The sequence below is a fragment of the Anser cygnoides genome, chromosome Z (assembly GCF_040182565.1).
Source record: "Anser cygnoides isolate HZ-2024a breed goose chromosome Z, Taihu_goose_T2T_genome, whole genome shotgun sequence".
NCBI classification, from domain to species: domain Eukaryota; kingdom Metazoa; phylum Chordata; class Aves; order Anseriformes; family Anatidae; genus Anser; species Anser cygnoides.
Window position 1 is genome coordinate 31,053,093 of NC_089912.1, and position 23,842 is coordinate 31,076,934.

Here is a 23,842-nt window from a genome sequence, read left to right on the forward strand (position 1 = left end):
GTGACTCCACCACCTCCCTGGGCAACCCGTCCCAGTGCCTGACTGCTCTTTCTGAGAAGAAATGTCTCCAAATTTCCAACCTGAACCTCCCCCGGCGCAACCTGAGGCCACTCCCTCTGGTCCTATCACTGGTCACCTGCGAGAAGAGGCCGACCCTAATGCAGAACCGGGCTGAACGTGTCAGCTCTCCTTATTTTTCTCCGACAAGCAGGGGAGGAGCACCCCACACGGGGCCGGGGGCGGCCTCCCGCCCCGTGCCCGCCCCGGGGAGGGCTCACAGCGGGGCGGGGCCGGGCCGGGCCGTGCTGAGGCGATCCGAGCCGACCCGAGCCGACCCGACCCGATCCCCTCCGACCCGACCCGACCCGATCCACTGTCAGCCGCGATGGAGCAGGACGAGGCGTCCGGCCTGCTGCCGGAGCGCGGCCTGTCGCGGCTGTCCCGCTTCAAGGCGTACCGGCGGCGGTGGTTCCTGCTGGCGGTGGTGTGCCTGCTCAACTGCTCCAACGCCATGGTGAGCCCCGGGCCGGCGGCACCGCCGACCCCAGCCGCGGAGCGGGGCGGCCCCGGCGGCTGCTGGTGGCTGAGGGGGGCCGGCAGCGCCGCCCCGGGGTGCTGGGGCAGGGAGGGAAGGGGCAGGCTGCGGGGTTTGGGCGGCAGGCTTGTGGCCCTGCCCGAGGTTTGGGGCCGGAGGGAGTGCGGGGTGGGTCTGGAAGGCAGCAGGAAGGCGAGCAGGGCCGGGACGGAGATAAACGGGGTCGGGAGGGCAGGGGGGGGGGTTGCTGCGGAGAGCGGTTGTGGCCCTCGGGTGGGCACGGGGGTGAGGGCAAGGAGCAGGAGATGGCGTCCCTGTGCTGCTGGCCTGCGCCGGAGGAGTTCCCCGGGCAGGGAAAGGAGCTAGGAGGTGTCCTTGCTGGGGTTTGCGGCACATGCAGGAGTGTTTCTGTGCTAAACAACACTGCCGCGGGGACTTCTGGTCACACACGGGTGCTCAGTTCTGAAAAACATCAAAGAAAGGGATGCCAAAGCACACCTCGCCCGCTGAGCCGGTTAAAACCAAGTTCAGTAGTTACTGAGGTAGGTGCATGAAGTTTCCCCCTTCCAAATCGTTGCTCATTTCCCCTTAAACAAATTGGAAGTCCAAATCGCTGCTCACCAAGCCATTGAAGACGTTGCTGGTAATTATCAGGCCAGTGCAGAATTATTCATGCGCCTGAGGATTACTATGCCACGAACGCAGGCTGTCTGGCAGCCACGATATTGAGCATTGCAACCTGCAAACACTTAAATGCTGGGAAGGAAGAGTAGGTCGTCCGTGATGCAAGAGTGCCAGAGCAGAGAAACAAGAAAAATACAGTGAGAATCAAGTAATATACTGAAACACCAAAAAAGCGAAGATACCCTCACATAGGGAAGCTCATATCCTTTGATAGTGTAAAAAGGTGTCCTGCAGAAAAGCGATGAGAAGCACTGTTTCTTGCAGCTCAGTCAGCACAGCACAAGAACGCGATGTAACAGGAAGGCACCGCTGTTAGGTTAGGTGTCTGACCCTACTCAGTGTGGATAGTGGCATCATGGGTGAAGGGCGCTGCACAAAGCTTTCCAGGCCGCCTTGGCAGACTTGCACTTTGCTAAACACTAGTAGTGAACTTGGAGAGGTACTTGAAGTGGAGCTTTTGATGTCTGTCGCCCTGACATGGGTCAAATTGCTGAAAACTTTGTAGCCCCGAATGATCCTGCAGTTGTCTTTCTGCTTGGTCTCTTGCCAACTTCAAACTCTCCACTGCATTATTTTGCCACTGTAGCAACTTGAGCCAGAACTTGACCACTTCGAAATTGTGTGCTCAGTAAATACCCTAGGGTAGCAATACTGTTTCTAAGCCGCGGCAGGTCTGGAGTTACAAGCATGCTGACATAAAAAGTTGTTACCAAACATATCCTGATGCTAATGTTTCTCCTAAAGATTCCAGACGAAAGTCACATGAAAATGGAGGGAGTGGTTGAAACGACATGACAGTCACGTGGTTGGTTTCTGTTTAAAAGTTCCGGATGGAAAGATTAATTTACCAGTTCTGCGGTGTGAAAATTGCCATGGAAGTTAAGATGAGTCCTTAATTCCTGTCCAGATGTTGCATGCAGTACTTTGTCCTATGTATACCTGTGTCGGTCTGTCTGCAAAATGCCTGTGGTGAGGATGCGTGACTTACGAGTTGTCTTACTTGGAGAGAACAGGTCACCTTGTGGGGTGGACCAAGCTCCCAGGACGACGCTGTGTATTCTTCACTCTTACCCATGCACGCATGCAGCTTTCTATTAGTGGCCTTCGATGTCACTGGAAGTGACAGACAGCAGACAATCCTGAGAGAGAGAGGCTGTTGTCAGTATCATGAACACAATGTAGGAGCAAACTTGTCAGCAGGAAAGCACGCTCAGTCATGCAGCAAGGGCAGGATGAGAAAGAAATGGTTCTTTGTTCATTCTGTGCTAGGATTGTGGTTGGGCAAAGCCGGGGCAGATCATGTGGTGCTGAGAGAGGAACTGCTTCCTCCTGCTCTGCATCATCATGTGAAATCCTTTCTTTAAGCAGGGAACATAGCAGGGTAGATAAGGCATAAGGAGGGCTTTCACACCAAAGGTAAATGGTCTCTTTCTTCCGTCTCTGTTACTGACCTGGGTTTAAAAGCCTCTGTCTCTGATTTTTACAAAGTGGCTACTATCTTGCTGAAGTTTGGTTCTCATTTCCTAAATCCTGCTATTCTGGAAATTGCTAGCTGAAAAGATCTTAAAAAGTCCATAAGTAGGCACTGTCTACCATGTTCACTTCCTGCCTGAAGTCCTGGGCCAAGAGGTTCTTCTGACCATCGCTAAGCTAAGCTTAGATGATTGCTCCCCAGACGTCTTTTGCCACCACTTCAGTTGAGGGGTGACCTAACTGTGCCTGTGGTTGCTCTCCAGATTTGTGAAACTGATGCTGTGGTTTTCAGTGTGTGGCTTTTTTAACTTGAAGCCTTAATGTAGGTTCTAATGTAGGTTCTTAATGTAGGTAAACTACTCCCTGTAGTAGTCAGGGAGTGCTGACAGCTGCTCTAGCAGTGGACTGCTTCAGCAACACCTTCTTCCTCTTTGCCTCCTTACTACTGAGCTCAAAGGGTGGAAACTGTGCTTTGCAGGAGGAACTGCTTCTTGCCTTAATGCTGGGGACAGAGAAAAGCACAGAGAAATGAAAGCGAGAGTGTTTCCTGCCTTGTTCTGTGCCTGTCAGCGTGAGCACGCTGGAGAGGAGGAGGAGAGCCGAGGGCTGGAGCTGGCTCACACATGGCTAGACGGTTCCTGACTCACCTGCCTGGAGGACTTACACCACCACTTGGTGTACTTGGGAGAGGAAGGAGAGCCCCACGAGTGGAGACGGCGTGCTCCAGGGCAGGGTGCACACGCTCCTCACCCGCACCTGTCCGGCCCAGCAGTGCCCTTGTAGATACGCATGCGCACACAGCTGCCACCACCTGGCCCTTGTGTCCTGCCAGTCTTCCCAAGAGCTGTAAGAGGCTAAAACTGAGATCCACGTGGGGATCTGACCCATCTGGAGGTCTCACCTCTGTCCTTCCTTCCTAGGCAGCTGCGGGGGCTCTTTGCTTCCAGTCTTTGCATCCGTTTTGGTGACCAATGAGCTTGAAGGTGAGGAACCTGGTGTAGGAGCTTCGTGGCTTGGTCTCAGGAGAGGAGGAATCCTGCATGCCTCAGAGGGACATGCAGCATCAGCTTCAGAACAGCCACGGTGCTGTGATCCTGGTGCGTGGGAGAGAGCACGCTGAGGCTGGGACAGCTGCTGCAGGCAGCGCCTGGCTGAGGGTTGCTGAGCTGTTCCTGTCATAAAGCAGAAGGTCCCATTTCATGTAAGCCATCCCCTTGGCTCCTCCTTTTCAAGCTGCGCAGAAAAGGTGTTACAGGGGCACGGCCACGCCATGCCGGCCATTAGCCTGGCAAAGTGGCCTACCTTCCACCCTGCCTGGTTGCATGTGCTTGCCGTTCTACAAATCGTATTGCTTGTCACATTTAAAATCCTGATTTATTGGCGAGGGGGGTAGACGTTGGTAAACAGCTTGCGTTTCATGAAAACTAACGTTTTCCTACACCTTCTGGTGGGGCTGTGCCTGGCTATGTGTGTGATGCGTCAACACCAACCCTGAGTGCTCCCTGAGCTCTGGAAATCCTAGGGCTGTGTTTATGTTTCCCTGTGCAGCTCACAGCTGTTGCTTACCGAAGTGAGTCTGTCTGTCCTGCCCTCACCTTGCTGCCGTTCCAGGCAGGAGTGGAGGTGCTGCTGCAGTGGGAGGGAGGGCAGATGCTTGGCACCTTTGGGACGGGTGGAGGGGAGTTGGGTCCTGCATGTGAGATGGACCCTGGGCGGTTCGTGTGGGAGTGAAAAAAGTAAAGGCGGTGGGACAGAGGAACAGAACCTGGGGAAGGTGGAGGTGGAAAGGGCATGAGAGCAGGAGAAAAGCTAGAGGGTTTGGGCGAGGAAGAGGGCTGGATCAATTTCTTAGAATCAGTTGAGAGTTTACGAGGGAGAGAGAGCAGCAAAGAAGCTTAGACAGAATGAGAACAGCTGTAAATTAAAAGCATAGGAGTGCCCAAGCAGGCCTGCAGTGAGCAGGCAGCCCCATAGCAGGAGATGCGGGAGAAGAAAAATCAAAATGCCAGCTAAAAGAAAGTCAAAGCAAAGGGAGGGAGAGCTGAAAGTGGAGACAGGCCCCCTCCAGCGTCAGTATCGGTCAGATAGCTTGAGTTTCAGTGCACTTGCTTTCTATGGTGATCCCACATACTCCATCGCCAAAGGAGGTGTGAAGGGGGCTCTCCTGTAATTGTGAATATAAAGATACCATGGGTGGAAAATATTTCTGTCTTCTTCTTCTTTTGATGGGGCATAGATATACCCAGGCAGCCAGCTGTGTGCTGAAATCATTGGGGTGCAATTTCTTTCCTCACTCACGATCTTCATCCACCTAATTGTGGAATGTGAGTAAACGCTGAACCCGCTCCCAGCAAGAGCCTTGGCTGATCACAGAAAGCTGTGTCTGAGGCCAGTGCTGCGATGTGAGCGTTGTGTTGAACGCAGATCTGGCATCTCAGCTCACTGGAGAGCTGCAGAAAAGGCTGATGCTGGGAGTCTGTGCTAGGCCACTGGTAACACATGCACAGCTTCTCTGCCACTGGCATTTACTTATGACATCCCTGCTAGCAGAAGAGCTTAGAAGATCAGTGATTTGCTTGTGGCTACTCTCACAGAGTGATGCCAGGAAGGAAGAAGAGGCCACCTCCCATTCTGTTTCCATTTAATCTGGTAGCTTTCATGGTCTCTGGCATGTAAGAAGTCAATAGGAGCACTGGAGAAAACCAGTAGCAGGGTGTCGGGTCTCACCCCCCTATGAGGTTACCCAAGCCCTTTCAGTTATGCATTAACACGCATCTCGTGTCTGCACAATGCAGGCAGTGAAGGGGAAGCTTGTGATGGCAGAGAGGGGTACCTGAAAAGAGGCAGTGGGCTGGAGTTATTTTCTAGGAAAGCTGAAGGTTTTTATTCATGTTTCTACAGACTTTATCATCTCAGGTATTCATCACCTGCATGATCATCACCTAACAGTGGAGTAGCTTATGTCCACATCATTGAAACCCATTTTTAGGTTAGGCCAGTCTTTTTGTAGAGCACCAAAGAGGGGATCTTAGCAAAGGATGCACAGAAGTATCTGTACATCTGGGATGGTACTCTTACTTCTTTCTTGTGGGCATGACCTCAGGACTGATTTCAGGATCAAAGCAGGCCTTATCATTCCCAGAAGAAACCAGGAGCAGACAGTAATTTTGTGAAACCAGTGCGACTAAAACAGGGTGTAGGGGAATATTTTCAGATAAGGCACTGGAAGGATCAGTTGCATCGTTATTAATGTACCTTTTGTGTTTCCCTGTCATATGTTCTGATATGTATGCAAATTTCTAGGTCCTCTCCCAGCCATTGAGTGTGTGTAGGACAGCATGAAACAAAATACTCCGTGTGGCAAGGGTGAACCTCTTGGCTGACAAATAGCAAATATGTTCTTACAGGGACACATCCAGAGCTTGATAACAGCCAATAATGCTAGGCTGAGTTTAAGAGGCTGCAAGTTGCAGAGAGGAGAAGTTAGCCTCTGTTTTGTTAATGCTAATGCAGGGGGATTGCTTGTAGTTTACATCAGGTAAGTATGTGTGTCGGGGGCCAATGTGTTCAGCCTGAGGAGAGAAAAAGGTACGGACCTCCACTTCAGCCAGCTTCCAGCAGCAAGGCAGGAGAATTGGGGATGAGAAAGTGAAATGGATGAGGAGCTCAGGGTCAAGATAATGATGGGGTCAGTGCCAAAATACTACCAGCATGCAAACACTGAAGGTCTGAGTTTTAATTACTAGCCTTAACATCCGAATTTCAAGGAGAGACTAAGACAGTCAGCCTCTTCATGATGTAATTATTTTGAGGGGATGCTGAAAATCTGTTCTGGTAAAGGTGTTCATGCATACCTACCTTTGTCCTCTCTTCTGCAGCTGTGGCTGACCTTTGCTCCTGTGGCTGACAAGACAGCTGCCTACTTCCACATTTCCCTGGAGATGGTCAACTGGCTCTCAATAGTGTACCTGCTCATCTCGATCCCATTTGGTCTGGTGGCAACATGGGTTCTTGACAGCGTGGGGCTCAGATGCGCCGTGAGTTGAACTGTTCTGTTACCCTGAGGGTTTTTCACCCGGAGACAGAAGTGGTGACATCCCCGTGGATTTAGCTGCACAAAGCACTAGCATGTGTACTGTGAATGGGAGTCTTGCCAAGTGCAGCAGAGGATGGGTGTGTTGAAAGCTCGGTTCTATTTCAGTAATAGCTGTCACCACCTCTGAGGGGGGGGGAGCTGTAGGAAAAGTCAGAGTAATGTTGCATCCCTACTTGCCTTTTTCTGCTTCGGTTTTTGTTGTCTTAGCCAACTGACAGGGACAGACGGTGTGAGCTGACTCTGTGAAGAGCTTGCTGGAGTCAGGCAAGGTTTGCTAGTGAAGACTGTTAACACAACTATTTTGCGAGGCCATTTTAAAGAGTAGCAGGGCAGGGTGCAAGCAAGCAAGAGACCCTTGTCATCTTACAGCTTGCTCAGTGCAAAGCCAACTTGGGATCTCAGCACAGCCTTCCCAAAAGCAGAGATGCTGGGGTTGTGGCACTGAGACACTAGCACTCTAGCAGGACCTGTATACTGCCTGACTTATTTCCACGGTCTTTGAATTGTCACAACAACATACATGGGTGATGGTGCAAACTTGAAAACAGAGTGAAAGTAGTGAACTTTGGACTTCTCCTCAATTCCACGATGGTACCTACTGTCTTGCACAAGCTACATGATGGTGTAGAGCAGGACAGCCTTCTTGCTCCTTAAGGGGACTGGTAAAGAGGTTACTGTTGGGTCAGGGGCATCCTGCAGTGAGCCAGAGGGATGGGGACAGTCTGCAGGCAACTTTCTGTGCAGCAGCTATTAACAACCCAGTGTCTCCTGTAGTGCATCTGAGACTTGTTTATGCTGTCCTGTTGCGTTAAGTTCTGTCCTTTAGGCTGCAGCACACAACTCCTGGCTATTTCTGCTTGCTGCAGGTGATCCTGAGTGCGTGGCTGAACATGACGGGTAGCATCATCCGGATGTTCAGTGTCATGAAGTTCATGAGCTTGGGCTCCCAGAATTACTGGTACCTGTTTGTTGGTCAGTGCCTCTGCGCACTGGCTCAGCCCCTTGTCATCTTTTCGCCGACAAAGCTGGCAGCGCTATGGTTCCCGGACCACCAGAGAGCAACAGCAAACATGATCTCATCAATGTGTAAGTGACAGCTGCAGAGTAATATTATTGCTGCCTTGCAGAACTTGATAGCATTTGTTTGCCTTTCAGAAACAGAAGGCAGAGGAAACCCTCTGTACCACAGCTTTTTTGCCTTGCAAATACAGCTCTGCATGAGTGTTGTAAACATGTGCAATTAAACCCGTGGCTTCGAGGCCTCATAAGACAGACAGGCATTTCCACACTGGGGAGCAAGAAGTGGGCTTTAACCACATGGAGATGCAAAGGGACCCTCTCCCCTAACAAGGCAACCGTCTTTGCCCAAATATCATGGTGATTGAGGACAGCCTTCAGTGTTATTAAATATAATGTCTTTGTAGTGGTCTTATCTCTGGAACTTGTAGAGCAAGTCTCCAATTTGCAAGTGATGCTTGTGATCACAGTTGTCAAATTCTGTAACCAGGTAGAGGTGAGGCTGCAGCATCCATTTTATCTACCAGTTCTTCCAGTAGCAAGGCTGAGCTTGTATTCCAAATGATACATGCATACCTGCATTAAACATACTCAGCTGGCCATGCAAACACATTGAGTGTTCTAAATGCAGCAGGACTACCCACACAAACCAATTCTTGCTTGTGAAGTCCCTGAGGTAAAGTGCCTGGAAGCTGGGAAACTGGAGAGGAGGCACCAGGTATGCTTGCTCTGATCCCATCCCTCTCCTGGTTGCTTGTTTCCTGCTAGATAGAGAGAACTGCACTTGATAGACCTCTTTCCTCCCTCTGTGTGACATTTTCCCCAGCTTCTCTCTCCAAGGACTTGCAAGGTGCCCCAGAATCTAGGCTGGCCCACTGACTCCAGCTGGCAAATCTCACGTTACCTGCACGTACGGGAGAGCTCCACCTGTACTTGCCTCCACACTGCCTTGGATTTGTGTGGGAAGGGATAAGTCAGAGGAAAAAGCTAGTGTAGGAGGACAGCTATACGGCTTTCCAATGTTGGTGTGCTGGTGCAAACGCAGAGCATGGGTGCTATTATTTAGCAAGAATGGATTGGTGATGTCAGAACAAAGCAATTCCTTTTTGTACTGCCTTCCCTAGAATAGGGTGCACCTGATAGCTCACCTTCTTCCCCTAGGGCTGAAGTAGATCTTCACCTTCCCTGCTGGAGAAGGATCTCTGTTGTCAGTGGGGTGCGATACAGTTACTATCAGAGGAGTACAGAAGTCGCTGGTGGGGACCACTGGGCACTGCCATCCTTCACAGTGTGAAGGATCACAGCCTCCAGAAAACTTTTTTTTTTTTTTTTTAAAGTGAGAGCAGCCAGAGCAGCCAAATAGTATTTCACTGACACAGTGACCTTAGCCCCTACAAGAATAAATGGATTTAACTATGAGAACAAATACATCTGAAGAGCAAGGGACAGCAGATACCCAAGATCTGAAGCTGTTCAATCTGTGGCTTGTTGAGATACCAGCGTGAGGACTGAAAGGGCTGTTATTATTATCTGCTGCAATGCTTGCATATTGTTGTTTAGCAAGCATCCATTAATGGTTTCTGGTTACACCCATTACTGTACAAAATCAGGATTTCATTTTTAAAAAGTTTGAATATTGCCTAGAAGGAGCATCAGCCACAGCCCAGTCGTTTACTTCAGTGGTTAATTACCTCACTGGCAAATGCCTACATGTTACTTCTCATCTTGATGCTCCTTATCCCCCAGCCACTGAGTCTCGTTGCACCTGTTTGGCAAGTAGTTATGGACAGTCACCTCATCTCTCCTTTGTCTAGAAAGGCTGAACTGCTCCAATGCAATCACTTCACAGGCACGTTTCCCTCTTCCTCTTCCCACATATCTCCACGTCTGCCTGTTGCTCACATCAGCTTTTTCTCTCAGCTCGCTCCAGTTTATCACTCCCTGTTTCCTGTGTTAATGCCAAACCAGCACTTAGTGTTGCACACAGAAACTGGCCCTGCCAGTATCCCCACAGCTTCTGTTAGTACCTCTGAGTAGGATTCGCTGTGTTTGCATGCAGATGAAAACAGACCCTGCAGACAGGATCCAGCTGAGCAGCTGAGATCACTGTGACTCATCTGTGCTCATTGATATTTACCACACTCAGTCGTCCTATCACTTGTAGAGACTTACTCACACAGAAGCAGAACCAGGCCAAGAATGGGTCCCTGTGAAGATGGTGAGAAATTCTTCCATGCACGAAGAAAGACTTGGCTGAGTCCACTGAAGTGGTCTCTGCTTCATCTGCTGGATTCTTTGCTTTCCGTGGTCTGTCAGCATCTCATTTTCTGCACTCTGTTCAGTCTTACTGCACCAGCATCGCTGTCCACAAAACACACAGTCACACAGTGGAGCAGTCCAAGCTAATCCAGGCAAAACTCCTGCACCATTATCTACTGTTGATTAGCTCCAGTGATCTCCTTTCCGTTCTTTCTCAGTCTAGGCCTGTATCGTTTCCCTTCCCAGGAGGAGAAGGCGGAAACCCTGTAATGACTTGGGTAGGCTCACTTAGTCTTTTCAAATTTAGCTCAATGCTCACATTTCCGTCTCCCCCCCCCTCCCTCAGATCTTCTGCTTCACTATGCAGATAGCTCATGGTCATACACATGATCATACTTATAGCCAGTCCCCTACAATGCCCACATTTATTTTACCGAAACGCAGACGTTTAAATCCACCTCCTTGGAAACTGTTGTTTAACTGTGTCCGCTTAATGTTAGTTTGGAGCAGATAACATTTCACCCAGGTCACGTTACATGAACTGGTACTTTCCCAAATGTAGAGCAGAAGTGCTGTGACTGTTGCGTGCTATGGCAGTGTTAATGATGCCTCAACAGAACCACGGAACAGAGGAGGCTCTAAGGCACCTCTTAGGATAGTCTGCACAGGCACAGGCCGCCCAGAGAGGCTGCAGAGTCTCTCTCGTGGATATTTAGAAGCCATCTGAACATCGTCTTGGGCAACTGGCTGTAGCTGATCCTGGTCTAAGCAGGAGGGATTGGACTAGATGATCTTAAGAGGCACCTGCCAACCTCATTGATTATTTGTTTTGGTGATTCTGTGTGCACTTTTGCCTTTGGAAGAACTACTTTTGTTCCACACACAATGGAATTTTGTTCTGCATTGATGTAATTCAGCACAGTCCTTCATTTACAGTGTTTGAGCTCTGGGCTGTCCTGCACATCATTAATACCCTCCTGCTGAGGACTGGTGGAAGGTGTACACAGGACACACGCTGTGCACTGGATGGCCAGTCTTCTCAAAATGCAATGCACAGCCCGGCAATAGCAAGGGTTCTCTTTGTTTTAAAAGGGATGTTTTGCTGATTTTTTTTTTTCTGAACTAAATGTCCATATGTTCTCAGAGCTACCAGATCATGGCATGTTTGTTACTTTTGAGAATGAAATTCACAAACACATCAAGCGCAGAAGGGTGGCCAGGCAACTCTCCTTGATGCCTACTACTTTATTGGTATACTCGCTCTACTTGCGGGGGAAGGTTAAGATGGACCAGCTGTGACTTGGCTCTTTCTCCTGAACTGCAAGTGCTTATAGGATGCTGTTTTTCTGCTTACTGTGAAAGATTAGTCTTTCTGTTTTAAGGCTGGATAGCAGTGACAATGGATAATCATATTGCAGGAATGTGTGAGGAGAATGGGGAAACCATGGTGGCAGTGAAATAGGCAGGAGACATTAAACTTGGAGGAAGGCTGAGGAGGTGACACATGAGGGCATCACACTGCATTCAGAAATGTCCCAGCCAGTGCTAGGATGCATACTCTTCTAGCTCCAGATTCAGGTAGGAGTCTAAGATTGCCTGTGGAGAGCATCTCTATTTGTTACTGCTGCTGTATAGCATCAGGACAGATGACGTGGATTGGCCATCCTCATTTTGTCCCCTCTGATTAGCGTTTACTGGAACAGCCTTACAAGGATGAAGACAACATAATTCATAAATGAAAACCAGGTTCCTGTTACACGAGTTAGGTGTTGTAGGAAAATGGGTTTATATAATGGACTTCCTAAGGGTGGGGGAACAGATGTGGCAACAGTGAGACCTCCTGGTTTCTCCATATATATACCTTGGTCTGTCCATGCTTGTTGCTCTGCTACATACTGCAACTCTGATGCTGACTTGGTAGTAGGGATTGACAGGTGATTATGACTGCTTGCATGAATAACATATTTTTCTTTTATTTTCTTTCAGCCAATCCCTTGGGTATTCTCATAGCAAACGTGCTGTCACCTATACTAGTTCCTGAAGGAAAGCACATCCCATTAATGGTAAATGAAAACTGGCTTAATCAGCCAGCTGGGCTGATTGGGGTCCAGCTTGTTTTTATATTTGGAAGCAGTGGAGCTGGAAAGACTGGTAACATGTCTTTGCTTTGTGTTGTGTAGCTGGGTGTTTATGCCATCCCAGCGCTAACAGCCTGTGCTCTAGCAACTGTGGGGATTCACGAGAAAGTTCCACCGACACCTCCTTCGGCCAGTGCCACCAACTCCACCTCTCAGCCATTCCTCACAGGGCTCAAAATGGTAAGTGCTGCAGCACAGAGAGAAAACAGTGCTGAAGTGAGGGATGCAGCCCTGCCAGACAGGGACGCGCTGCGGAATCTGCTGACAAAGCAGACTCTGAATTGCTCTCCACCAAACCTGGCACAGAAAGCCTCCTGAAGGAGACCAGGTTCCCTTCCTTCCTCAGGGAGTGGAAGCTGCTCACAGCAAAGCTGTGAGAGACGTTACCTGACCGTTCAGCCTCTGGATGGCTGCTGTTCAGCTGGCTAACAGGCACATCTGAACTCATCCAAGAGGACCACACAACCTGAGCCTTCTGAGGTGGTAACGGATGCGGTAATGGGTAGGACAGCACGTGGCAAAGCAAAGAAAGAATTTGGGACGCTGAAGAGATCCCTTCTTCCTATATGGTCTCTGCTTTTACTTGTCTGCTGGCTGAACTGACAGGAGAGAGCCAAAGTTCCTTAGTGCTCACAGGGTTGCCCTCAATGTTTTTGAGGGGTCAGAGCCTCAGATCCTCAAGTCTATTTGTCACAGCCTGGCCTTTCTTCCCTCTTTGCTTGTTTAAATATGTTAACTTTTTTCTCTAGCTCCTGAGAAACAAGCCGTACATCATCCTGGCAGTATGCTTTGGAGGAGGAATTGGGATGTTTACCTGCTTTTCGGCTCTACTAGAACAAATCCTTTGTGAAAAGGGTTATTCAAATGTGAGTCTTCCTCCTTTCATCCCCACTGTCCACAGCATCTGTGATAGAATCAAGATAATTTTCCCAATAAGCGACTTAGAACAAAATGAAGACAAAATTAATATGATGCAGTTTCTCATATCTTATTTGCTTGTATTATTTAACATAGGTTAAGCAGTACATTAATGCATAGCACAGGCAATCTTTCAGTGTAATGGATGATTTGTGTTTCTGTTACTGCCTCTGGCCAGGCTCCCATTTGCAAATGAAAAGCTTTTTCTCCCTAAACACTATTTAGGAAAAAAAAAGTGTTCCATTTTTTCTTAAGCACTCCAGAGCACTGATGTCTAAGCAGCCTTCTGACATCTTTCCCAAAGGGGATGGAGGCTCCGATGGGCCCTGGAGTGAGCAGGACATGGAAGGCAGGCTGGTGCAATTTCCTTTTTTCTTTGGACAGTCTTACACGAAGCCAAGGCAGTAGGAAGTCACAGGTGCTGCAACAGCTCTGTTTCCCCATCCTTTCCTGGACTCTGGCCAGGTGCAGCTTTTACAGCTGAGCACAGGGCATGCACAGGTGAGATTCTTCCTGTTGTCTCTGTGCAGTAGCAAGGGGCTGTTTCGGTTCCTGCATTTCCCCTTCAGTCCTGCTGCTTGTACTCTCCTGGAGGTCCTCTTAACTCTCCAGCTGATAGGTCTGCACGTCTATACACCTGCTCTGCACGCAGCCTTCCTTCTCAGGCGTACCAAGATTTGATGTCCATTGAGACCGTGGTGCTGTGACCCAGTTGTCCACAAGCGTGTGATTCGGGGCCCAGTTATTTGCTACTCATAGTCCTTCGGGGGAAACTTGCCCTACCACAGAAAGTGATATACTAGCAGCAGGCAGATGGGTCAGTGACATTAAAACCTCTTCCTAACCACTCTCTTTTCTTGGCTGCTTGTTTTTCTGCCCTCCAGGTATTTGCCGGCCTGAATGGTGCACTGTTCACAGTCTTTGGTTTGTTGGGAGCCTTCCTGCTAGGACTGTATGTTGACCGGACGAGGAATTTTATAGAGTCCACCAAGATCTGTTTCTGTCTGAGCGCGCTTGCCAGCATCGTGTTCGCAGTGGTGAGTTCTCACTTGCATTGCACCATACCTGTGGGCTTACTTCTGTTGCCATCTAATAAACCATCAACTCAAAACAGGGTGATTTGACTTAATAACATTTATTAAGTTACATGTTCTACTTTGGGATAATCCACCCGGGATAGGATTTTTTTACAGAAAAAACATTTCACAAACTGTGGAGCCTCAGACAGACTGCTTCAGGATATAAATTGGTGCAATTTACTCCTTTACACTGGATCACGTCTTCCTTACTTCTCCTCCATTTCCCTGCTTCACCCTCATCCCTTACGGGTTAACTACTAGTTCCGGATAGTAAAATGAAAACCACCCATCAATGAATTTGGATTCCAGACACACAGTTTTCCTTGCCTTTACTAGCTCCAGTCAGGCCTCTGGAGCTGTGCCAGGAGAGACACCTGGTGTTTGTATGTGGTAATTTAAAACATAGTTAAAGAAGGAGGTAGCAGCACAGTGGCTGCACGATTTACACCCTTGACTTCACTAGCTCTGGGACAAGGCCATGCTTTTTCCACAAGAGCTAGGGATGAGGCTGTTTTTGACACTAAACTGATCACCAGCTTTTGTGGATGTTTCAGGTGTTTTTGTCTGTTGGTTTTGGTTTTTTGTTGGTAGTACTCCGATATTACAAACATGAGTCTGACATGATAAAGAATAGTTTTCAGTTTATACTGAGCTGTAGTAACCCAATGAATTCTCATATGTAACCCACTGCAAATGCCACTTCTGAAATGTTAGCTTTCATCAGGACAGAAGTGTGTGTTTCATGTGGTTCTGGAGGTGCCCTCTTGGTAACTGAGTGCACTCTTCATAAGTTACTGTCCAGGAAATCAAGTCACAGTATCATAATTACATCCACATTTTTCAGATAATTCTGCTGATCCAGTCTCTCTCCTTGCTAAAGTTTGACAGCTAAATCTCCATTGTGTAGCTATTGGTTGACTAGGGGGTCGGAGGAAGAAGAGATGTGGTATTAGTGGACAGAGAGCACTTGGGACTTCCTGCGGGTTATGGGTTCAGAGACATTCTGTGCAGCAATGTTGACACTGAGACCTTGGTGCTGTTATTCTGCCCACAGGCATCTCGGTTCAGAGGTCAGGCCATCGCTTTGGCCATCGCCAGCTCAGTCTTTGGTTTCTTTGGTTTTGCCATCTACCCCATTGCCATGGAGCTGGCTGTGGAGTGCTCCTACCCTGTGGGAGAAGGCACATCTACAGGACTGATTTTCGTTGCAAGGTAAGCACGCTGGTTAAATCCAGCCAACCGTTGAGCTTAGGTTCACACACACGGGTGTGTGGATGCAGCTAGAGCAGAGTGTGGACATCATGCCAGCCATGCTGCCAAACTGCCTCCCTGCTATCCATGTATGCGAGCACGGCAAGGAGGGAGCTGGCTGAGCTGCAGAGCTGATGAGCTTTCCCTGTAGGTTTTAAAGGAAGGAAGAGTGTGAAATTGGTACAGAAAAGGCAAGAAGGAAGCTGGAGGTCTCTCCCTGGATTAAATCCCTCCCCAAAGTAGGATTTAGCCATGCCCTGCCTACCTTTAAAGAAGGAGGGGTCTGTGTGTTCATTCCCACAGCAGTACAGGGAGATGTGAGGTCTCAGTGCTCAGCTGAGGGAGATGGGGCTCACCACTCACGGGGTGGCCGGTCACGCCAGATGGGGCAGTGATGGTCCTTTCCACGATCAGCTTACATACCTTGGGCTGGCACTGGACTACTGCCAGACTCACGGGAGCCCGAAGCAATGATAAACGTGGCCCAGTTCCGCTTGTGTGTGTCAGGTGGAGCCGCAGCAGCAAGAAACACCAGTCAAAGAGGAGCATTAGACACCTCCCTAAGGGGCTGTTGTCTCCCATTGGCTGTGAACTTTGTTGCTGCTTCCGGACAGCTGTGAATGAGGTGGAGGCTGAAGTCTTTTTCCCATCCTCACCCCTGCAGCAGGAGGTATTTCCAAGTCTCTGGCCAGTGACTAAGCCTCATCTCCTTGACAGCTGTAGTTCAACACCTTCTCACCTCCACTGTGGGCGTGCAGTGGTCCTGCCATGCCTGCCCCGTGTTTGGAGGTGTGCTGACTTGGCCACCCTCCGACCCCAGGCCAGTTAACCAAGAACCGGGGTTAGAGGCAGCCATTCATGGCTTTTTCTGCAAGAAGGACCCCACTCCAGAAAGGGACCTTGCTTCCTTCACATCGGGGAAGCTGGGCTTGTCTGCAGCACTGGTGAATGGGTCAGGGGCAGTCACTGCATGCTGGCTTCTCCCCACAGCCAGATTGAAGGTGTGATTTTAATGATTCTGCTACAAGCCCTCACCGTGCGTGTTTCTGAGGACCCATCTTCCACCTGCGCCCTTGACCAGGATGGAGCCCTGGACTGGACAAGTAAGCACATCCCTGGGGAGTGATGCTGGACAATTGCTTGCACCCTACATGTCCCCTGCTTCTGCCCGTATCTCACTGTGAGGGAGCCTGCAAGACTGATTCCCACTGCAGCCTATCTCTTGACCACCTTTTCCAACCTGCCTGTGCACTCTTGCTGCTCCTGCTAAAACAGTCCTGAACGGCTGAAATGGGGAAGACTTCAAAGATGCCAAAAATGCTGCTGATGGCTGTGGGTTACAGTTCCTCTTACAGCCACTTTGCAGAGGCCTGAGCTTCACCAAGCTCGCAAGCAGCTGCTCCGGGGGGAAGAACAGCTTGGGGTCATGGGATACACAACCCTGTCTGTAACACAGCCTGTGCTGCTGTGCAGTGTGGCAGGTCAAGACCACAGACACACTGACTGAAAGTTAATTCCCTTGCATCTGCACACGCAGCTGCGTGGGTCAGTAACATGCCTGTACAGCTCTGTTCTGACTTACTCCATATTTCCCTTCCTTTCCAAGCTGGTCAGGAGAAGAGGCAGCAATTGATAGAAACAGGAACACAAAAATTTTTTTTGCTCTGTAGGCTAAACTCTGGTCTTGATCTCTCAGCTGGTTCATATTTATATAACACTGACACCAAGTTCTGGGGACATGCCATAACAGAGGCTGCCAAACACCTTTGTATATAATTCTCAGCTGAGCAGAAATCCCCAGAAGCCACTCCACTTGCTGGTAGGGAACAAGTCATCACAGTAACTGCTCCCAAAAAGCAATTTGGCTGCTTCATGTCTGAAGGTCTGCAACATTCCTCCTCATCAGATCAGAGCTTATGATTAGGTACCCATCCCTACTCATTTGTGGTTTGATATATGCAGGGACATATATGTGGAGAAACGTGTGGAGGTGTTTATTTGAGATACTGTTTGAATAAGACCATAACTACTTCCAGACATTGTATAAATTTCCTTTTTTTTTTTTTTCATCAGAAAAGGTTTTTAAGACACAGGGTTTTTCTTCAGTTAAAGTTTATCTTTAGTGAACCTTTGCTACACCTTGCTTTTAGATAACAAAACAAAGCTACTTGTGAGGACCTGTTCTCTTATGAAGCCCAGGTGTTTTAAGTCTTTCTTGTAATGTCCTTCACCTGCCCCCAACACACAAATGTCCACACACATACACACACAGGTACATGCAAATGCACTCCCACAAACACACTGTGTGCACTGGTGTAAGGCCTCCAACCTGTGGGCCGTGCAGGACACGACTCCTGTAAGCCTTCCACTTTTCACTCAGATCCTCTTCTAAAGCCCTTAGTATGTGAGATGATGTTTGGCTTTTACCAAACTAGTGCTCCCTCACTGTGAGCTGCACGCTGTCCTCAGGGTAGCCACTGGGAACAGATCACCCAGGCTGTGCAGTTGTTAGGGAACTGACCTCTAGACTTCTGCACCATTTGGGATGCGTGGATTCACCCTCTAAAAGTCTATCTTATTTGCAGCTCCAGTGCTGGTGCTGGCTGGCCTCTGCAGTGCCATGGCTTGTTTCTACGTCATCTTCTTCCACACGGACTACAAGCGGCTCCATGCTGAGACGAACAGCGATTTGGTCAGGACAGAAGATACAGAATCAGCAGATGTTCCCGAAGCCTAACAAGGCTGAAAGGGGCATGCCAAGGGCCCAGTTAGGGAAGGACTCAGGCCTATGGGCAGGGACCACGACTGCAAGTGCTCAGCTGGCAGACTGGGGTGTGTGGGTCCTGCTGCACAAGAAGCACCCTGGATTTCACAAGAGGGTGGCTACAGCAATCACTGGGGCACCTTCGCTGATCTTCTCCCAATCTTGTATTTATTTGTGAGTCTGGGCTGTAATACAGGCTGTGCTGCCAGAGGTCAAAGGGGAACTGGATAACTACACAGGTAACAGGGTTTTTTAGCTGACATGATTCAAGCTGAAGAAATGTTGCAGAAGAGTGGAGCATCATATTTCAGCCTTTTTTTCATTTTCATATACATGGATCAGGAGTGAAGCTTTTGGAGAGGTGAAAGTTGATATCACAAACCTGCCGAAGAACTTGCCTTTCAGGACTACGGTTCCCATATTGCATAGCAACTTTTCCACTCTAAGTGTGGAAATAATTATTCGGTAGGAGCTAGAGCACCTGTCTGTTGCAGCAGGGAGGTGTAGGTATATGATCTGTAACACAAATCTGTTGCAATGTCCACTTTGTCCTCTCGCAGAAACAGGAAAAGGAAAGCGCTCCCTGCCATGCTGACTGTAAAAGAAAAAATCAGTGAGCAGCAGAAATTAAGCATAACAGCCTTCCTTGCCCTTTCTGATCCCCTGCCATATGCTGAGACATTCAGGAAAAGTTTGTTTTGGGCTCCTGGTGTTTCCCCATCTGTCCAACAATTCCAATGGCTCAAGCTTTTCACAAGATGAACCTTATGGTTAGAGTTGTGTACTGCACCAAGCGAAGACATGCTCTCACAGAAAAACATTGAGAAAGCAGCTCACTTTTGGGGGAATGGTGTGGCAGCAGCTGGTAAAAGACCTGGCAAAGGTGACCACACAGAGAACGCAGGGCGCCTTCACGAGTTTCTGCAGATGATAGGGGGTTTTGGTGGAAGACCAAGTAAGAAACAATGTCAACAAGCACTTTGGAGTTCTCTCTACAAGCAAAAGCTGTTGCTCAGTGTTTGAAGAGATGGTTAGTAACACAAAAGATCCTGTTTGGAGTTCAGTTCCACTAAGAATTGAAACGGGTACAATTGTTTTTCATTTTACAACAATACTTGCATAGGAGCCCAATGTCCTGCTCTGGTGTTGAGGTCTAAATCTACAGCCTGAGGACTTTTTACCCTATGACATTTTGGTGCTAAAAAATAAGATGGGTGGGACTTGGCGATGCTTCATATCATGCAGCTGGCAGAGGGGATCTCAGTATTTGTTGATTAAGGGAACTTGATGCAAATTGGACCTCTGAAAATACAGTGGCTGTTTTTCTCCAGTCCAGTTAGGGGATAATCACATAGCAAAGAATGCACTTTACCTGATAAACACTAAAGAGCAGCTCTCTCAATGCCTGAATTCTCCTTCCCATTAGCAACTGGATATCTTTCTATTTATAAAATAACTTCCTGCATCCTTCCATGGAGTCTCCTAGTTCCTACAGGTACAGCCTTGATGTCCCTGATAAGCACTGATATCTGTCAAGAGGAGCAGGAAGGAAGTCTTAAACTGAGGTGAAACAAAGTAACTTTGGACCTGTCAGAGGAATGAAATTAACCATCTTTTGCAAACTGACTGGTCAGTTCTGCAGCACTGGACCTAATACACTGAACAGGTTAACACCAGATTTACCCATCACTCCTGAGTCCTACTGTACTGGGAAGCAAAAAGCACTTGGTACTTTATAATTTTATATATTTACAAATGCTTATGTTTTTTAATAAAGGGTGGATTAAGAAAACATTAAGAAAAGACTCATCTTTTTTCACTATATTAAACAAGTATTTTATAGGTCCAAGAGTACATCACATCTGCTACACAGCACAAGGCAAAGGCGTGCTGTAGAGGCACTGTAGTACTGCTAACAGTGGAGCCAGGTAATTCACACAAATACTTAGCTTGCACCATGAGCTGTTTGTACTGGTTCTGCTAATAACACATTTTGTCTTTAGAAAAAAAAAAATCTGGGCATGGGTGCACGCTGGCCTAATTACCACCATAGCTGAAGTCAGCATACTGTGATACACCTTTCTTTAGGGTGCATAACTCAGCTGTCATTCACATTCAGTGCCTAGAAGAAAACTAGATTACTTGAGAGGTTCAGTGGAAAAGGCACCCCAAAAGGTGCTAGGCAAAACATTAACTAGCCGAAACATCTTTTGCAGTACTTTCTGCCTGGGTAAGTTTCCCTCATGTACACACTCTGAGATCCTATTTCAAGAACTCTCAGATTTATTAACATGTGATGGACATTACTGATATTATTTAGTTTACTATAACATGTTCCTTTAATAGAAGAGATGATTTAATCAAGAGCATCCTCCCCTGGAGAAAGGGCATAACACAGCATGCCTGCAGGGAGAAACTGTAGAAACTTCGCTCTGCCTCACCTGGTCCATTCTGCCTTATCTCTGTTTTAAACAGTGACCTGCTCTCATTTCTGCTCAGAAGAAAAAAATAAAAATAAAATAAAATAAAATAAAATAAAATAAAATAAAATAAAATAAAATAAAATAAAATAAAATAAAAAATAAAAAATGCAACCTCTCCCTGTTCCTTTCCCCAGCTGTTCTTCTGAGCTAAAAGCCTCCTTGGTCCCTTTGGCATTGCTTCCTTCTAAGAAGAAATCTTGGCAGATCCACTTCAAATAACCAAAGCTCTATTTCAGCCTTCCTCTTGCCACTACCACCACTGCTGTGTGACCCAAACTTCTAGGGTATCTGTTGTTTGCAGATTGCAGATGGTGCCAAATGGATCTAGCAGCTGACACACTACATGTCCTACAGTGGGCGTCTGGTTGCCCCTGCCCCACCATGGGTGTGAAGCTTTCTAGGTCATTTTTAGGTGGGTCAGGGTCTGAGCACCTTTTCATCCATGCTCCCTGGGAGTGGCATCCTGCAAGAGTCCTTGAGCCTCACATCCTCCACGATGTCTTGCCATGCAGGGATGGATAACACAGCTAGGGAGCTAAGTAACCAAAGCAAAGGCCTGATTTACCTATGAATTCTGAATGTGCTAATCAGGACTTAACTAATATTAGCTTGTCTTGAACCCAATTATGAGCATACTCAGCTAGTGTAACACAAGCAGTACCCACAACCTTTATAATGCTGTGATGGTAGAGCCAGACCTGCGGTAGCTGAGCATGAGAACAATCTGATCAGCAAAGGGGCAAAGATGGGTGCAGGTGCAGAAGGCAGACATTCAAGTAACTGAAAGTTGCCAGAAGATAACCACAAGAAACTACAAATAAGGAACTTCCTGAATATGCATATAATGACAAGGTCAAAAACAAGATAAAGAGTGTCAGGAACAGATAAGGCTTCCTCTCCCTGTCTGGGGAGAGAGGCAATAGCATAAAAACATCAGGCATGAGTGAAGAAATCTTGAAGAGAGAAAACAAGCCCATTAAAGTCCTGACTTCTCTTCGCAAAGAGCTTCTGAGCCTCATCAACATCCCCTCTGTGACTAGGAGCCACCCAGGACCACAGCCAGCCATGCTAAAAAGGTGGCATCTGCTATGTCATACTCATAAATCATCGAGCACAGTGTTAACAGACCCACAGGATGGGAAGTGAAGGAAGGATGAAGAATATTGCATAGAAATTAGTCACAAACAAGAAATGTGTTATGAAGGAAAAGATATTAAGTTCCCCAACTGACAGATGAATATGCACATACTCAGGTGTAACATTTGGTTTGGGTTCACTGACTGGCTCCTTCTTTCACAGATCTCTGTGCCTCTTCTGTTTGGAGGTGGCTGCACATCGTGCTCCACAGAGAATGGGAAATCAGATGGCCTCCGTGAAGGTTTTCTCTGGCACTGAGGAAACATGGAGGGGAAGAAGGTGCAAGAGGTGCCACTGAGCCTGTCGTATGGCCTCACCTCAGCCTACTTTCCTCTCACCAAACAAGTTGTGAAGGGCCGTGCAGGAAATTAGTGGGATGTTAGGGAGGGACACCTTCAGGGCTGTTTTCCCTGGAGCATGAGGTGTGCAACTGAGAGACATGGAGGGGCAGAGGAGGGCTAGCTGAGGGGCAGTGCCTGGTGGCAGCACTGACGAGCCAAGCGAACTCGGAGCTGCTTAAGTGGGCTGCACCTCACGAGACAGGCAGGCCATGAGCCAAAGTACCTCAGCCTCCTGGTGGCACCCAGGGAGGAGGTGGCCCGTCCACCCACAGCTGGGCAGGTCCCCAAAACAGCCTCCTCTCCTGGAGGCAGTGGGTGGCCTCATGGGGGCGTGGGGCTGCATGCCACTTGCAGGCCGGTGTCCTGAAGCTCTCCGGGGGACCCTGGATGCCTGACTGGTCCCACCACCTAAGGAGAAGGGGAGGCAGGCAAAAGCTGCTCCTCTGCTGATTGTCCCCAGGCTTTCTGGGGCTCCCTTGTGCTGCCTCTGTGCTGATGGCTCCTGTGGCCAAAGCAGTGCCCCCTCTGTTTGAACAGGGAGCTCTTCCATGACCAGTGATTCTCCTCCCCTTCCCTGCCCTGCCGTGCACTCTTCATCACCTTGGCCCTTACCTGCCCCAACCAAGGGGCAGCAACACTTTCTGCCTCTTCTGAGTTGGTGCCTTCCTTTGCACCAAGAAAGCACACTGATTTTCCAATGTGGTGGGGATGGGGGACATTGTGCCACATGGGGAGCTGTTCCACCACCCTTCCACAACATGAGTGTGGTTCTGGGTTTCATACCATTAGACACTCCCCTGATGCCTGTCCCTCAAGTGCTGCAGGACTTCCAATCTCAGGCTGCTCCACAGAGCTCAGTGCCATGGGGGCTGCTCCTCTTGACTATGAAGACTGTGCCCAACTAGTTCCTCTTCACTGAGGGCCATGGGGCCTGGTCCTCTGAGGCAAATCCATGGGCTGGTAGCACACCATCGCTGTGAGCCCCTTCCTGTGGTGCATCTGTGCGGAGACATAGGTGTGGGATGTCAGGGTTGGTGTGAGTGGCCCAGGAGAGCAGGAAACCCAGGCCAGACAGGGTTTGGACAGGATCAGAGAAAGGCGTTGGAGGGTCCCGAGGTAGTTAAGCGACTGGTGAGAGTTTTGAAGAGATTTTGTTGTTCTTTAGGGACCCTGAGGTAGAACTAGGAGGTGTTTGGAAGTCCTGAAGCAAGTTTGGAGCTGATTGAGGTTGAGTTTCAGGAGTGTTTTGGGGCCTTTGGGGTGGGCAGATGTCATTCAGCAACCAAGGGCAGGTTTGGGCATCTCTGGAGGTACCTGTACATGGTTTGGGACCTTTGCACACCTGGGGATGGATGGTTTGGGGGGGCTGGGAGGGTTTGCTTATTTGGAGCTTTTGGACAGGTGTGGGGATGTTTGGTGTCTCTCATTTTTGCCAGTGTTTGGGCACCAAGGGGGCAGTGTTTGGCAGTGGGGTCCCTTGGGACAGATCACTGGGTGTTCGGGGACCTCTGGGGCAGGGTTTGGAGCTCCTTGGTGGCAGTTGAGCAAGGTATAAGGACTGATGACTTTGAGGTCTTTGAGGTCTGAAGCAGGTTATAAGGGTGTTTCAGGAACCTAGCAGTTTTCTGACAGGTTTTAATGAAGCATTTTGGCATGATTTGAGGGTT

At 48.7% G+C, this 23,842-nt stretch overlaps 1 protein-coding gene across 4 annotated transcripts; it reads left to right on the forward strand.

Moving 5' to 3' along the window:
- Nucleotides 1-262: 262 nt before the first annotated feature.
- SLC49A3 (solute carrier family 49 member 3) lies at nt 263-20,041 on the forward strand. 4 transcript variants are annotated; one of them, XM_066988070.1, is made up of 12 exons: nt 374-514; nt 1,964-3,538; nt 3,613-3,675; nt 6,571-6,729; nt 7,655-7,874; nt 12,051-12,127; nt 12,245-12,382; nt 12,952-13,068; nt 14,005-14,157; nt 15,254-15,411; nt 16,441-16,553; nt 18,036-20,041. In XM_066988070.1, the coding sequence occupies exons 3-12, from the start codon at nt 3,664-3,666 to the stop codon at nt 18,185-18,187; spliced, it is 1,299 nt and encodes a 432-aa protein (XP_066844171.1). In that variant the 5' UTR covers nt 374-514; nt 1,964-3,538; nt 3,613-3,663; the 3' UTR covers nt 18,188-20,041. The 4 variants fall into 4 exon arrangements, with proteins under 4 accessions (XP_047927278.1, XP_066844171.1, XP_066844170.1 ...); XM_066988069.1 differs by having other exon boundaries at nt 1,964-3,675; nt 18,036-20,040; XM_048071321.2 differs by lacking the exons at nt 1,964-3,538; nt 3,613-3,675 and having other exon boundaries at nt 263-514; nt 18,036-20,038.
- Nucleotides 20,042-23,842: the final 3,801 nt, after the last annotated feature.

What these genes read in the sequence shown, in the direction of transcription:
- SLC49A3 (XM_048071321.2), top strand. Translation starts at nt 386, where the DNA reads ATGGAGCAGGACGAGGCGTCCGGCCTGCTGCCGGAGCGCGGCCTGTCG. An exon ending in TCCTCACAGGGCTCAAAATG is followed by an intron (nt 12,383 to 12,951) that starts GTAAGTGCTGCA and finishes TTTTTTCTCTAG; the next exon opens with CTCCTGAGAAACAAGCCGTA. An exon ending in GTGAAAAGGGTTATTCAAAT is followed by an intron (nt 13,069 to 14,004) that starts GTGAGTCTTCCT and finishes TCTGCCCTCCAG; the next exon opens with GTATTTGCCGGCCTGAATGG.